This window comes from Lagopus muta, chromosome 1, assembly GCF_023343835.1.
Source record: "Lagopus muta isolate bLagMut1 chromosome 1, bLagMut1 primary, whole genome shotgun sequence".
In the NCBI taxonomy this organism is placed as follows: Eukaryota; Metazoa; Chordata; class Aves; order Galliformes; family Phasianidae; genus Lagopus; species Lagopus muta.
In genome coordinates, this window is record NC_064433.1 from 179,465,885 (window position 1) to 179,481,044 (window position 15,160).

At 39.7% G+C, this 15,160-nt stretch overlaps 1 protein-coding gene across 8 annotated transcripts in view; it reads right to left on the minus strand.

Moving 5' to 3' along the window:
* Window positions 1-460: 460 nt before the first annotated feature.
* The window catches only part of GRIA4 (glutamate ionotropic receptor AMPA type subunit 4), a 224,590-nt gene continuing 209,890 nt past the window's right edge, over window positions 461-15,160 (minus strand). Inside the window, exons 14-16 of one of the 8 annotated variants that reach the window (XM_048946183.1) lie at window positions 11,169-11,283; window positions 8,889-9,023; window positions 461-2,805 (exon numbers count right to left, since the gene is read on the minus strand). In XM_048946183.1, the coding sequence (XP_048802140.1) occupies window positions 2,641-2,805; window positions 8,889-9,023; window positions 11,169-11,283 (415 nt within the window). In that variant the 3' untranslated portion in view covers window positions 461-2,640. Of the gene's footprint in view, window positions 2,806-8,753; window positions 9,024-11,124; window positions 11,284-15,160 lie in introns of those variants that run through there. The other 7 variants (XM_048945981.1, XM_048945746.1, XM_048945893.1 and 4 more) reach the window with 7 other exon arrangements.

Below are 15,160 nucleotides of genomic sequence, written 5' to 3' on the forward strand. Positions count from 1 at the left end.
AAAGTGCCGTGATGTGCCATCTGCTGAAAATGTGAAATAAATGCAATACATCAAAGAGACAGAGCAGGAGGAAAGAGGAGTAGAACAAGAAGACAGTAAAATATCCCAGGACAGCAATGGCACCGCTCACAGTCCTGAATGAAGGAAGGCTGAAGACAGACTCCTGGAAAAACAGACAGGCACAGTAGAACAGAGTAGACAGCATTCCTTATATTCAGTCTCCCAGGCTGTTCAGCCTCAAATCAGTAAATCAGTTACTTTACAACATTACAAAAAATCAAGAGAAACCTACTATATTTTTAACAAAAAGACTTTTTTTTTCTTCTTCTTTTTTTTTTTTTTTTTTTTTTTTTAAATAGAGTTGTAAGAAGAAGTATGAGAGAGCTCACAGCTTTAATCAAGCAGGAAAGTCAGACAAGTCACCATACTGGCCACAGACAGAAACAGTTCATAGTAACTCATGAATGAGATAAACACACCAGTAAAACAAGGATATACAGTAGGTTGTGTCACAGCCATTCACTGTACAGTTAGATACCCTTTCCCTCTGAAACACCTGCACACTTTATAGTCATTATGCCTTAGGGGTAAGCATCACCTTATTTTCACCTTTGCCTGCACTGTAAGAACTGCTCACCCTCAGCCTAGATTACAGTTAGTGGAAAGATACAGGCTTTTTGTGCTGTGATTCAGCAGTTCAGTGTTTTAATGCCAGCTTTAAGATGACATCATTCAATTTCATTTATTATTTCTCTCTAATGACTGTAAAGGGTGTCTGGAGTATTTGAGATAGAGAAATTCATATCTATGTTGTTGATACTTGAACTGAAGCTAACTCTTTACTGTTTCATGCCTATCTGTATTAGACAGGATCAATCTCATCTTCATAATGCTTTTTTTATTTGTTCTTTGCTGCAGTTGGTGAGTGCTGCCCACCATTTGGCACCATTAGGCTCCGCTCTCAGGCTGCAATCCTTTTTGTGAGGGCCTGCAGGCCTGGGACCCAAGAGGAGAACCATCAACTGAGGCTGGGAGAATTTAAGCTATCGACTTATGACCACTTGTAGGCATCAGAAGTTGTGATTAATCCAAATCTGATCTGACCTGCAGTCTGGACTCTGACACGGAACTGCTGCCCTGGTGGTAAGATCTTGGATTTGCAGACCACCACAGTGTCTAGCACAGCCAAGGGGAATGGCCATCACATCAGAGTAGTGATGGATGTGCCTTCTCCCGTAGACACTGAATTTGATTCAAATGGTGCCTAGTAGCCTTTCCCTGATGTCACTGGAAGGATGTATGATGAAGGCTGAGGTTGCCAGGCACTGAGAAAAAATCTACATACCAAGTCAGTTTGAAAGATTACTTCCCCGCTCCCTAGTATGACGTTCTTTGAACTCCCCAGGGAACAAACACCATCACTAAATGCTTCCGTAACCTATCAGTTTCAGTGACTACTAATAAAATACCCAGTGAATAAACATTGCAATACTCTGACATTTTAGAGTTCTGTCTCTGTAAAGGCTTCAGAGTACTTCACAGACGTGCACTCAGACCATATTAGATAAGGTCCTGCATCCTGGAGCAATTAACGAACCACTCTGTTCAATTTCCCAGGTGACACCCCTACTTGTCCCTAACGATCAGAAAACAACTCAAGCTCTGGCGATATTATAAGAACGTTTGTTGTTTTATTCTTTTTGGTGGGTACAAAAACCACAGTTTCTTACACAGAACAAGATTATAAATAATATCTGTAACATGAGTGACCCGTAGTCTCTTTTGATTCTACACTGCAGACTGACGATGTATTCTAAACATTTTTTCATTTTCTTTCTTGTATTAGACAGATGCAAATCTGTGGAACATGGAATGATGGAACAGAATGAAGGTAACAGCAAACAAGAGGATGACCAACAACTTTTATAAAAAAAAAAGTCTCTGAATTTTATTACAGTGATGGCATTTTATATCAATTATTGCAATGAACTGTTCCCTAAGATGGTTAGAAAAAAGAATTGTGTTGTCCTCTACTGAATTTACATCAGTTAAAAAGCAAGCATGTTTCAATATTCCTCTTTTTTCAAAGAAAATGTAAATAATTTCTTTATTTTTTTTTCACAGGATTTACATATTTATTATTTTCTTATCACAGTTTAGTGATTCATTTCTACAGCTGAACAGCTGAATATTCTTCCATTGTATATATTGATGTTCTGGAGACACAGGTTAGCATGTTCATTGACTTCTATAGCTATTTTTCTCTCTTTGTCAAGACAAAGACTGAAACGTTCTCTTTTCTGAGCATGTTCTTCACAGTTTAATGCGCTAAATTGGAAAGTCTTATTAGTTTTTAGTCCACTCAAGTGAAATTTGTTGCTGTTAATACACCCTTCCCAGCCCCCTCCCCCCAACAAAACTAAATTATGAATTTTCCTGATATAAAATCTGAGTTTGGGTTTCCGAGCTGAGCTCATGCACACATTGTTGCTGATGATGACTGGCGCATTTGGACGTACTTCCCTTTCTCAGCCAAATTATTAGTTCATCAATGACACTCCCATGTCGTTACAGTCTGTGCTGTGTTCCCATCAGTCACCAACACAGTTTAATTAAGGCACTCAATTATTTTTTTGGTTTTTATGGTAGGTCCGATGCAATTACAGCCAATCCTGAACTTTGTCTAATTGCAGTTCCGGAATGCACAGCCTTCGGGCAGTCGGGAGTCAATACGCGGCCATTTTCACCCACACTCCCCGTGATGGATAATCTGGCTTTGTTTCTTATGGCTTCAGAAAAGGTAAGCTATGATCAAAAATAAAGGAGAAGAGAAAAAAAAAAGTGTTAGAAAGGTCCTACCCTTCAAGGAACCAGAACACAGCAAACACCAAAATATTAGATTTTAGACATCTGCATTTTTTTGTCATTTTAACATTATAGTTAATAATAATCATATATACAAAATACATAGCATACTAGGGGAGAAAGGCTCAAAATTCCGAAGTTAAAATTTATTACAATAAATCATCATCCATTTAAATTCCAAATTTGAACAGTAAATTAACAGAAGAAGGAATACTTTCATGTAAAGTACTTCAAACTACATTCATATATTGTGAAATGAGAGTCAAGACCTTTCATGAACCTGAAAGTATTAGCACCTTTGAATAAAGTTATGCACGAGTATTTGTAGACTGAGACCTTTGAAGAGGTATTTCAAGGTAAAAAGTAACTACTGAAAATTGCTTACAAATCGTTATAGCTCTTTCAATTATCTTTGTGATAATTCCATGGATCAAATCTAAAGAAGTTATTACTTCTATTCATAGTGCATCCATTCACAAATCTCTTTTCCTTTATGTATTTTGCTGTAATCAGGGAAGGCAAATATAGTTCACTGAGAAAACACATTTTCTATGGTTTTCTACATTAAAACTAAATTTTCCACAAGAGGATTTTAGATCCTGCTATCTCTAAGTCATTACCTTCAGTTAAGTCAAACAAAATATTTTGTTTAGAGACTGATTGCCTCAAACAGAAGAAAAAACATTTATAGTTATTCCAGCTAACTTCAGCCATTCGAAAATAAGGAATCTAATCTAAGAAGGCTCTCTTGGAATGATAGAAAAAGCCAATGTGCACCTGGCACAGCAGGCACCTGAATTACACTGTATTGAAACAGATTTCAGAGACACTGTGTTAAGATAATAATTAGTGGGTAATTCTCATTTCTAGCCAACAGAAACCATACTCTGTGCAACTAACTCCTATAACTAATGTGCAGGGATGCAATCTGGAATACTGATTGGAAAAAATGGGATGCAGGAGAGTGCATTCATGTAGGAGCAAAGGGATGACAAACATAAAATCATTTTATTTGCCTTGTTACTAATCTCTGCATTTAGAGCTTTGTCCCTCTGAGTCCAGTTTCTCCTTCCAAGGTAGCAATGAAATCCTAAACTGAGATAAGGGAGATTCACTTAAAACTCCCATTCTCTGGGTACACCTCTAAGAAATGCACCCGCCTCATATTGCATTGCATTATTAGCTCCTTCAAAGAAGAATTCTTCCAAGTATAGCTGCCCTTATGGAGCAGTAGGATATGTATAAGAGCAACTTCTCAAATCAATCGCTGGAAAATTCTCAGGATAAGGCCCATCTTACAAAGGGTGTTGTGGCATTCTCCTCAAGCTGAAAACTTTGGCTTTGTTAACCATCAATTACAACATCCAAAGTAATCTTTTGAAAAGTCTCCCTGCTGCTGCAGTACTCTGTGGCAGGGATTGCTACCCAGCAGATTTTATCCTAATTCAACAGCTAGATATAAAAATCGAGAGATAGATAACGAGTGAGTGAGGACCTGGACCCACACAGAGTTCCACTGAATACAAAAGACTTCAACTACACCCAGCAGCAAATAAAAAACTACATTTACACAGATACAATGCAATGTGGTGGAATTCCACATGGTGCATGTCCTGTTGCAAATGTGTGTCAAGGATTGTCCATCTGCAGAAATGCACAGAACGTGTTTTGGTCAATGGCAAGAAAAGGTCTTTAGCTGAGTTCTGAGCAGGGATGGGAGACCAGACCAGATCAGAATGCAGTCTGAGTTGGAAACAGGACAGCCTACTCCAGATTTGGTGAATTTCCCAGCAGATTGTTACTGAGTACAGCATCTTTCCATCCCTCTGCCACTGGGAAATCAGAGCTCATGTTTACAGGGGTTATAGGTGATACACTGAGCTATGCAAAAGTTTATGTTTTTCTAGCTTTGTGGCTTTCTGGCCATTGACAACATGCTCAGGACAGAAAAACACTGAAAAAGGGATCTACAAAAAAAAAAAAAAAAAAAAAAAAGCAAATGAGAAAGAACAATTTCTCAGCAGCCTTCCATGGAACAACAGAAAAAGCTGCAGTAAGGCAACTCCCCTCTGCTCACAGCACAGGGTAACAACAATTCAGCAGCACACTGCAGGAAACAACCCAGACAGTCGACAAAGCCAGCAGGAGCAGGTCAAACTTGTACTCAGGAAGTTGCCATAAAGCAAACTAACCAGATATGTGTCTGTGTTTTGTTTCAAACTAAGCTGTGGGTAATGAGCCAGGCTAATGCTGTGCTTGATTATGCTGCTACAATTTCAGATTTATGGCCTGGCTTTAAAAATGGTTTCAGGAGAGGCTGGGATAAGAGGGAAAACTCCTGCTATTCGCTAAGAATGTTAGGAAGTCACTGTTCAGTAAGTACTCAGTTAGTAGTGTTACTTTCAAACTTAGCCGTAGTTAGTTTTCATATTAATGTCATTAGTTTTGATTAAACTAGTTGTTCACTTAATCACATGAAAATGTTGCCTATCCTCTTCCCAGCAGGAAATAGGAATGTAGGAAGCTGATCTCCTCAGTCTATGTAATGTAAGTACCCAGTTGCTGGGTTTGTTTGTTGTTTAGATGTCTCTAGCACCTGGGTCATCTGGGAATGTCTTTGCACAGATATTGAAGATGAACTTTCAAATACTTTCACTATATGGAATATGAAATTGGAAGTATATAAGTCAAGATAGGCACATTACAGATTTACTGAGCGCTCTTTTACTATTTGGCCTTGTTAGCCATTCATTTTGTAATTTCATGTAAATATACATACAAATATATATATTTGTAAATTTTGTAGTTAATTTGGTCGGTTATAACCAGCACAAGGTGGGAGCGCAAGCAAAAGCAGTGGAGCTGGGAGCTGGCTGGTGAGTCTCATGGCCCACGGTGAGGACCGTGGTGGTTTTGGCGGCTGGGAAGGTGCCTGTGGGACAACCCCTTTGTCGCTCATGGGTTTGACAGGAGGAAGCCAGCAGTGGTTTTCTCTGAGCAGCTGGAGAGAAGTGTCGGCTCCGCATTTCCTCCAGATATCAAGTTGACTGGCTTACCAATAAATGAAAATGGAGAAGTGCTGCTCGGGGAAGGGGAAGGGATTGCTCCCACTTCAGAGCACACTTCCTTCCCTGCCAGGGGCAGATGCAATAGTCTGTCATCCCTTCTGAACATCTTTACCACACGTTTGTGTACTTGTCTTATGTTTCCATATTCTGCTGCCTCGCAGACTGGCGAATTTCCCTGTAGCTACTCGTTTCTTACTGGATTCAATTAGAAGAAAAAAAATAGTAATAAATGTTAATTTCCAGGTGGGTTATTTAAGCTGTTTTCTATTAGTTTAACACATAAATAATTAAAATTATTTGATGTCAGCTTAAAAATAAGCATGTGGGTTACTCATGCAGGTTAGAACTGCCAAGAATCTTTCTGTATTAGTAAGTTTTAGTTCTAATACGAGCCCTTTACACCTCAGATAAATGAACACATCTGAGGTTTTGAGGTGCTAAATGCAGACTTATGTCTGCAGAAATATGTGTGTGCAGCACTGTGGCTCTGTGCTGCTGTGGGCTGGCAGAGGTCTATGAGCAGTGTGGGCAGGAGAGGGCACATAGGTGACACCACACTGCTGGTGAGTGTAACCTCACCTCAGCAGGCTGCCTCCAACAAGCAGAAGCTCTTCTATGTCAGGTTCATGTGCTAAGATTTCTCTAGTAACTAGTACAGCAAACAAGACAAGGAGAAGGAAGAATTTCCGGAGTCAATAGATATCTGCTCAAAAATCCAAAGCAATTTCTATTTTTTTTTGAAAATTTTTGAATGCCTGGATCTTGAAATGCTTTTTAAAATGTTATCAGAAGTTATCACTTGGGCAAAGATGAATTTTCAGTAAAACAAAATGCCGGCTTTAAAAAATTAGTCGTAGGGACTAGTTTTGCTTATGAAAAGGCACTTATCATTGGAACTTCTTGTCATATGCACACATTGTTCTATGTATTGGGCTAGGGATGCTCTCAGTGATGGGCACTAAAGAATTCTACGGAAAGGTTTTTTTTTTTTTTGCAGTTACTTTCTTGGGATTATTTCATGGAATCAGAGACTCATAGAATGAGTCTGCCCAGGGTTCCATACAACGTGGCTTTGAACAACTCCAGAGATGGGGCATCCACTGCTTCTCTGGGCAGCCTGTGCCAGGGCCTCACTTCTTTTTAAGACCTTTGTTACAGAGAACAGGCTGTGAGCTTGGATATTGTCACAGTAGTGACCTGTACCCCTGGAGCCACGATGACACCTGCTTAGCTGGGTGATCCATCAGCAAACTGATGCTTTGCTGGCTGTGCACAAATCAGGCACAGTAGGATATCAGGTTCCATGACAATGCACATGTACCCAGGGCCATGAGTTGTGTACAACAGAGAAAAACAGAAAACTGCACCACAACATGTTTGGGAAACTCCCCAGCCAGCGCATGCCAAGCCCCCCCTTACCATGAGAACCCACCTATTCCTTGCAGCGCTCCAGCTACCATGCTCAAGCACCATGCTCTGCTCACTCTGTGTCTGCTCTGTACTGTATGGTTCGGTACTGTACCGGCTGTGTCTTTAGCCTGTATGCTCCTCGGGACAGGGACCTGCTATGTGCTTGGCACACTTCACCTATAGTACAGCGCCGTGTACTCCAGCGCTATATGAATAATAAATAAAAAATAATAATCGCATCTCCAGTTTTTTCCTCTGAGTTTTTTTTCAAGGTGGCAACATGACATTTCTATTCATCTCGTTTCGCTTAATTTTTGTTTGTTACTTCCTCTACAGGGATAGCTCAGTGATTTCAGGAGGATGTAGCTGTTTGTTAGAAGAGACAGAGATTGCTGTGTGCAAAAGAAGGGGACTCAAAGTAGCAATGAGATGGCAGCGTCCTGGCAGCACCTCTGTTACAAAGCAGCCAGAATAGCTTGGAAGCTATGGAAGAGTTATGTTTAGAAGCTGCGTGCCATTTTCAAAGGTCAGGGAGCTGATTTGACTATTTTACTAATGATTAGTTGGCAAGATAATCACTGCATGGATGAGATCAAATGCATTAGTAAACTATTCCTGCATGCTTTCTAAGGGGAAGTATGCAGATGCAGCTCAGCAATTATCAGCATTTCAGGCTGAAATCACTGCATGAGCATCTGAAAACTGTGAGTCCAGAGCAAGGAAAAGGGCATATTTACTGAAGACTGAGGACAGTAGTCTGAGTCTGTTCAGTGGTTAGTGAATTTTGTTGGTTATTATGGTGGGCAAAGCTTGACCTGAAGCAGGATATTGTGGGGGGGGAAGAAAAAAAAAAAAGCCACACAATTAGCATAAAACATGTACTGAAGGGAGGGTGAAGGAGAAGGGTGGTGAGGAGGAGGAGAAGATAAAACAACATTTAGACTTCTTGTAACAGTGCCTTGTCTTCCATTAGGTTGACTATGGTTCAGTGACGTTACCTATCCTAAATCCTCATTGTAAGAAAGATCCAGTTAGGGCCAACAGAGAATAATAAAAGCTTACATCAATTTGTCACCAGTAGAGTGCCAACCTTTAGGAGGGCAGACTGGCCAATCAAGTAATTAAACACTGGCCCTCTGGATATGTATTTTAGGACCTCAATTTCAAATAGCTGTCATCTCCCAACAGATTGCATAACATTGGGCTGTTATAAAGATAATTTTTGTGTTAAAAATTTCTTGTAATGCAGATGTCTATTAGCAACATAGAATAGTATACTGTACATCTGCAGCCAAAAAAACTGAACCACTTTGCACTGAAGTTTTCCAAAATATAAAGCTCTGTTTAGAAGCAAGCACCACTAGACAGACAGGTCACAACACTGCAGTACAAGATGCATCACCCACTCACTGTAGTAGGCCCTAAGTCCTACCCCTAAATTTTAATACTTTCGGTTCCATATACGTTGTAACCTTCTCTATAAGTTGCTAAATTCTGGGTATTCTGCGAGGAAGTTGGGTTAAAAGTCTGTGCACTCTTTGCCACCTTCATTCGCTTCGCCTCTGCCCTGGACTTGTAACAGAACTCTATCAAAGCCACCAGCATTGCCAAGCCCAAGCCTCCAACCAGAATGTAGAAGACTCCAGCAACGTTGCTGAGACTCAAGGCACTCGTCTTGTCCTGGGGAAACAGAAGCAACACAGTTAACTCCAGCATCCAGACCTCTGCAGCACAAGGTCCACATTAAAGCATTGGAAATAGAATAAACAATGTTTAGCTGAAATTAAGTGACCATTGTTTACATGCCTCTCACAAAACTTTTCCTATCAGGATCTATAAAATGCATATTAAGCACCTGCTTTTCTTGGTCAACATAGAAATATCATAAATTTACTGCCAGTATATCAGGATGCCATTGTTTACTTATTGCCAAGGATTATTTCCACTAGCTGGAGAATTAAACAATGACACATCCAGTCCTCATTAGGGCACATTTTAACACTGGCATCAAACTGCATTTACACAAAGCTCTTTAAAAGCTTTGGAATCCAGAAATCCATTTACATTAAACAAGATTCTGCTTGATCTTCACTATAAGACAATTTTCACTTGTGATAAGCATTGCTGTTATTTTAAAAGATCCAGCCTGACTTTCTGCTAAAAGGTAAAAATAACAAGTGAGGCTTAAGTTATTGGAACAAACACTTCTTGAAAGTGCACACTGTGCCATACACATCATCATATGTTTGCCTCTTACTGTTTATTGTATTTTGTTTCTATTTTATTCTAGATACAGATCTGGTACATGCCCATGGACTACTAAGGCTCTGCAGTTATACAATTTTATAAAAAGTGATATATTAAACTTTACACAGTAATCATAATTTATAATAATTTAGAAAACTGTTACAACATTCTTTAGCAAATTAATAACTATGCAACATCTGATAAACAAACACCTTTTTAGACTTACTGTTGTAAATAATTATTCTACATTTCTCTATACTTCACTGCTTAGTTCACATATGTTATGATTTGAAATCCATGTGCATTTTATAGCACAGTTCTCAAGGAACTCTCTCAGGATTGACTCCCATATACTACGTTGTGTGCCTTAAGATATTTATAAAGCTATATTCTTATACAGACTATATAATCTTTACCTAAAGTAAGGAGAGTACTTAACTTCCAATTATAATTTGTATGAAAAATTAACTTATTCTCAATATTTGGGTTTAATTTAAAGAGGCACTATTAGCTGTGCAGTCAGGAGACAAGCACAGTAGCAATTTCCCTGGACGTAAAGAGGTGTTGATGGGGTTCTGCTTTGTCTGGCTCTTTTTAGCTGTATAGGAGGATTCTGAATGCCTTGTGCATGACTTAGTTCTTCTGGTAATAATTGTCAATATGGTGCTTGGGAACAGGGAGCAGCTGGGGCCAGGAAGAATCTGATCCAATGGATGCAGTGCATCGAGGCTTTCTCAGCCATGCTGTGGGTGCCTTGCCATCCTCTTTAAGGTTTTTACTCTTTCCTCCAAACCACTTGCAAGAAAAAGCAAAATGTGTAGGGCATGGACAGTGAGTAGTCACGGCCCTCAGGCTGTCCTCCCAGCTCTGAGCATCACGAAGACATGTCTGACTCTAGCACACAGAGCTGGTACTGACTGTGTGCACCAGAAAAAACACCTACTTCTGGGCTTATCCCCAGGGGAAATGTCAGTCTCCACTCCCCAAAGATGTAAGGATTACTGTGGGAATGGACTAGGGTAAATTTAAGAAGCAATAGAATGCAGTGAATTACTGAAAACTTTCACTCCAAAGCTCAAGTTAGGACTTTCTTGGTTCCTCAAGGAGCCAGAGACCTCCCTAATAGGATCCAGGCACAGAGATGAAAGCTTAGTGCTTCATCCTGTCTGAAAACAGGAAATCAGCCAGCTTTAAAAGAAGAAGACATGGATGAAGCCAGGCCATACAGGTCCTGGGCAGCAGAGGGGGACAAATTCCCCTAGGCAGGATGGAAAAATACAACTCAATCTGCCTCCCTCAAAAAAAAAAAAACAAAAAAAAAAACACCTTATAACTCCTCAATGGCTGCCACGAAAAGATAGGAGAGTATGAGGTGATTTAGGGTGATTTATATTGCTGAATACTTCAAAAAACAATAGTGCTTCTTTAAACTAAACCATGACCCCCATCAAGATGAGGCCAAGCCAATTCGCTCTGTGAGTGTCTACAGCTGCTTATTTTACTTCTAAGTAATTTTGTTCATTACTCCCTTTACTGCTTTGTGAACACGATAGTAGGTCCCGAACTGCAGCGACTGACCTTACTTCCAGAGTCCTTGGGTCCACATTCACCTTTATCGTACCACCATTTGTTTTTCAGCTTGTCTAAGACGCCTGCCTCACTGAGTTTCAAAACGGCAAGGTTTACAGGAGTTCTTCACGTGGAAAATAACATAAATAACATTATATATGTTATTTTATGTTATTCAAGTAAAACTACATAGAATCGCATTGCAAAGTGACAGAGCAGAGGCCACAGTGGGTGCTATGTCATGTACTGTTGGCCCAGGTTTAGAGACAGACATACGACCGGGACCTGCTCCATCGCTTTAGGTAACAGGCACATACTGCTGGGGAAGATTTGTAAATAAATGGTATGCAATTACTGTGAACCCAAAACTATTGGCTTAAACACATTAACAACATAGCCTCCAGAGACATCATACAATACAATTGCATATATGACTTAAGAAACATACTGTATTCCTTGCTCTAGATCCATTTGTGGTTTGCAAACTAGTGACATGACTTGGCCATAGCTATTTCATTTACTGCCCTCAAAATGAAGCTGGCAAGAGAAGGAGCAGCTCCTGCCGGCTGCCACCACAGCCCTGGCATGGGCCTGCCCTCACTCTGAGTTCCTGTGCCTCTGTTGAGATCACCACTACCAGGATTGCATTTCCGTATCCTATATTCCAACTTTTTTTTCAATTTCAAGACTTTTCTTTCAATCTCACTTATTCAAAAAAAGTCCTCGAGGGGTCCCAGGTTGATTATTAATTACTGCTCGGGGTGTCTTTCTTTCTTGAGGCATTTGCTGTGGGTGACACAATTGAATTCAACATTAAGATGAAACCTAATTTTATGATTCAAAGCCATGAACTGCTACGATGGTGCCCTGCTTCATGTAGTTGTAGCAGTTTATTTTCTCAAAACCTATCAAATGATTAAGCCTTATTTTCCATACTTTCTGCTTTGAAACATTGACTGTTTAATTCTTAACGTGATAGGCATATAGTTATCTATTTATGTGCAGGTGTGCATGCAAATACAGTATATATAAGAGAAGGAGACAGATAAACAGAAGCAGCATGTGATAGATAGGCTGATGGTGATAACAGATGACACAGAGACTGATCTTGTGTGTGCCAGCATATTCTTGTGGTACCATTAATCTCTCATAATGCACCATAATCCGTACCCTGCTAAAATGTCAACTCATGAATTCAAAACTTAAAATAAAAATAGACAACACAGTGCAAACATTAATTGTTACAGAACAACTGAGTTGACTAAAGTAGATATTTGAAAGAGGCTCATACTTACACTCTAAACTGGTTTCACTGGAAAGCCCCAACAGTTTTTATATACATATATTTGTGTATGTATTAACATACATATATGAAACACCTACACATAAGAGCTCCTGAAACTTGATTGCAGCTATTAGCTTAAGGGATCCTGGCTTTCAACATTTTCTGGTTACTCTTTGTATATATATGCATGCAGTGTGAGATTCACCTCACTTCAGCATTCCAACCAGAAAGTTATGCCTGTCCAAGCTTCTCTCTAGTTAGAAGAAAAAAATGGGTTGAGCTACCAGTTTTAAGGAAGGTTGAAGCATACCATCCAGATTTACTATTGAGGAGGACTCAGTTCTGCATCAAAATGACAACTTTTGACAGCTACAGCTGGGTGAGAAAATTCCAAGGAACTCTCAAGTGATCTCTTTAAATAAAGGAAAAGCTTTAGCCACTTTCCAAATCTCATACACTTAGGTCATATGGAAAGGGTGCTGCTAGCACAGATTTCTTAATCTTTTTCAGTATTCAAACTTACATTTTGCCTTCAGGCTCCTTGGCATCAGGTTGTGCAGGCTGAAAGTGGGATGTGCAAGTCCCTGAGGTAAAGAAGGGGGCAGCAGCTTGAGATGCTGGCATGTTGCCTGGCCATATGATCCTCTGTTTGCTTTGAATACAAGTGTGAAATAATTAATATTATCTGGATAGCCTTCATCTGTGACTTGCCATGCACTGGCACTGAGAGGCATTTCAGTGCTCCCAAATCCCAGCTGTGTAACGGGTCTGGTTGTGGCAAGGCTTGGGGACATCTAGGTACTGTTCTTACACAGGTGATCAGAAGTTTGCGAAGCTATTGTGGACTAAACTGATTAAAGTGGTGTAATAATAAGGGCTCTGTATAAACTATTAGGACCAGCAGCAAGCTTGGACAAGTCAAAAAACAGATGTTTCCTAGCCATTTCTTTTTCCCAGCACAAAAAGTTCAGCCATATATAACCTGATACAGGCAGGAATTTTTTCTTTGCCACTGTAATTCTTTTAATGCCAGCCTTTCTGCACTGTCTCTGCAAAGAAGCTCTCAGGCTTTCCTTTGGGAAGAGCAATCAATTTCACGCTTAAAATCACCATCCTATCAACAATAAATATCTGAATGCAATGGTGAGCACAGATGAGGCAATTCATTCTTACTCTTCCCTGAAATACAGCCAGTCATGTCTCAGAGGCCAGGTCCTTTTTCTTCCTTTCCACTATTTTTGCTGAAACTCATCTGAATCCGGGTAAATCAGGAACACATGATGGGACAAGTTCATACTCAAACCAGTAAGTGAAGCCCACCTGAGTGCCTCCAGAGTTGAAAATGAAAATTTCAGCTTACGGTTTTCAGAATACCAGCATATACATCTGCTTGCAATCACAGGAAGAGATTGCCAGTGTGGTGACTTCTGTGTATGTTAGGCTGTTTTGCTTGGTTTTAAACTTTAGTAGGAGATTTTCAGCAGCTGCCATAGGAGATGAATGCCCAAATCACCTTAGCTTTCAGGGCAAGTTGACTATCTAAGACATCTCTCCTTAGAAAACCTTTTCTTCAAATACGCATCATTTTGATTTGATTATGCCAGTTGTGCACTACAATGTGTTACTACAGTGCTCACTCAACTGGTTGCCCAATAGTCCCACTGAAATTAAAAGAGCAGAAATTAAGAATATTTATGATCTACTGTACACGAGCAAGAACAATCTACTTGAATTATATACTTAGGATAAATTCAGCATTTAGAATTAAATTTCCCATCAAGTTCAGTCTTTTATGCTCACTACTACAGCAGAAAATGATAACACTTTTTTTTTTTTTTTCCTCAGTTTGTTTAGCAATTTTTGAATTATGAATGTTGGGCTAAATTTTCAACTGAAGTAAACTGACAGAATTAATGAAAGTCAGTGTAGTTTTTCCAATGCACAGCTCCTTATTATATATATGTAGAATCCATCTGTCCAAATCCACAGAAAGATAATATAAAAAAAAAAAAAAAAAAGATAACTACAAATAACATTTATATATGGAGACAACTTTGTCCCATTTAGTACAGTGCAAAAATGCTATCTGATGCAGCAGAGGATACCGTGCTCTTCTATATGCTGAAGACAGTGGTGGCACAGCCTGACCTGAGAACAGGGACAGTGGTTTTCAACCTTCTCAACATGTCCTCAGTTGCCCCTCTTGCCATCACATTTGGATGTTCCTCCTATCCTTTCCTCCATCACTTCCATCACTTACTATTGGAAGGACTTTTAAGAGCCCAAGGCTGAATCTGGTGCCAGCAACTTCAGCAAAATCAAAGTGCCTTAAAATGACATTAATGAAGTTCTGAGCTCCTTGTGTACAGGACAATGAATGGGAAGTTATAGCATTTAAATTACAGTGCTGAGTGATTCTGAAACCAGTACAGAATTTTAGGAGACAGGAATTGTTTAAAAAAAGCAATCATGAGTATGTTTTAGGAGCTTTTCCATTACCCAGTCAGGGCTGATCCATTAATTAAGTGAAAGGTCAGCCTCACCTGCTGAATGAAAAACAAGAGCTGCTGCATTCTCATGAGGCTGCCAGCAGAGACAGGAGAGTTTCACCAGCACAGCTTCTTTCAATCCAGATCTTTATAAAAGCTATGGAATGTAATGGTGGAAACATGATTTAAATAGCTCTCTGTGGACCAAATGGATTTGATGCTGGCAT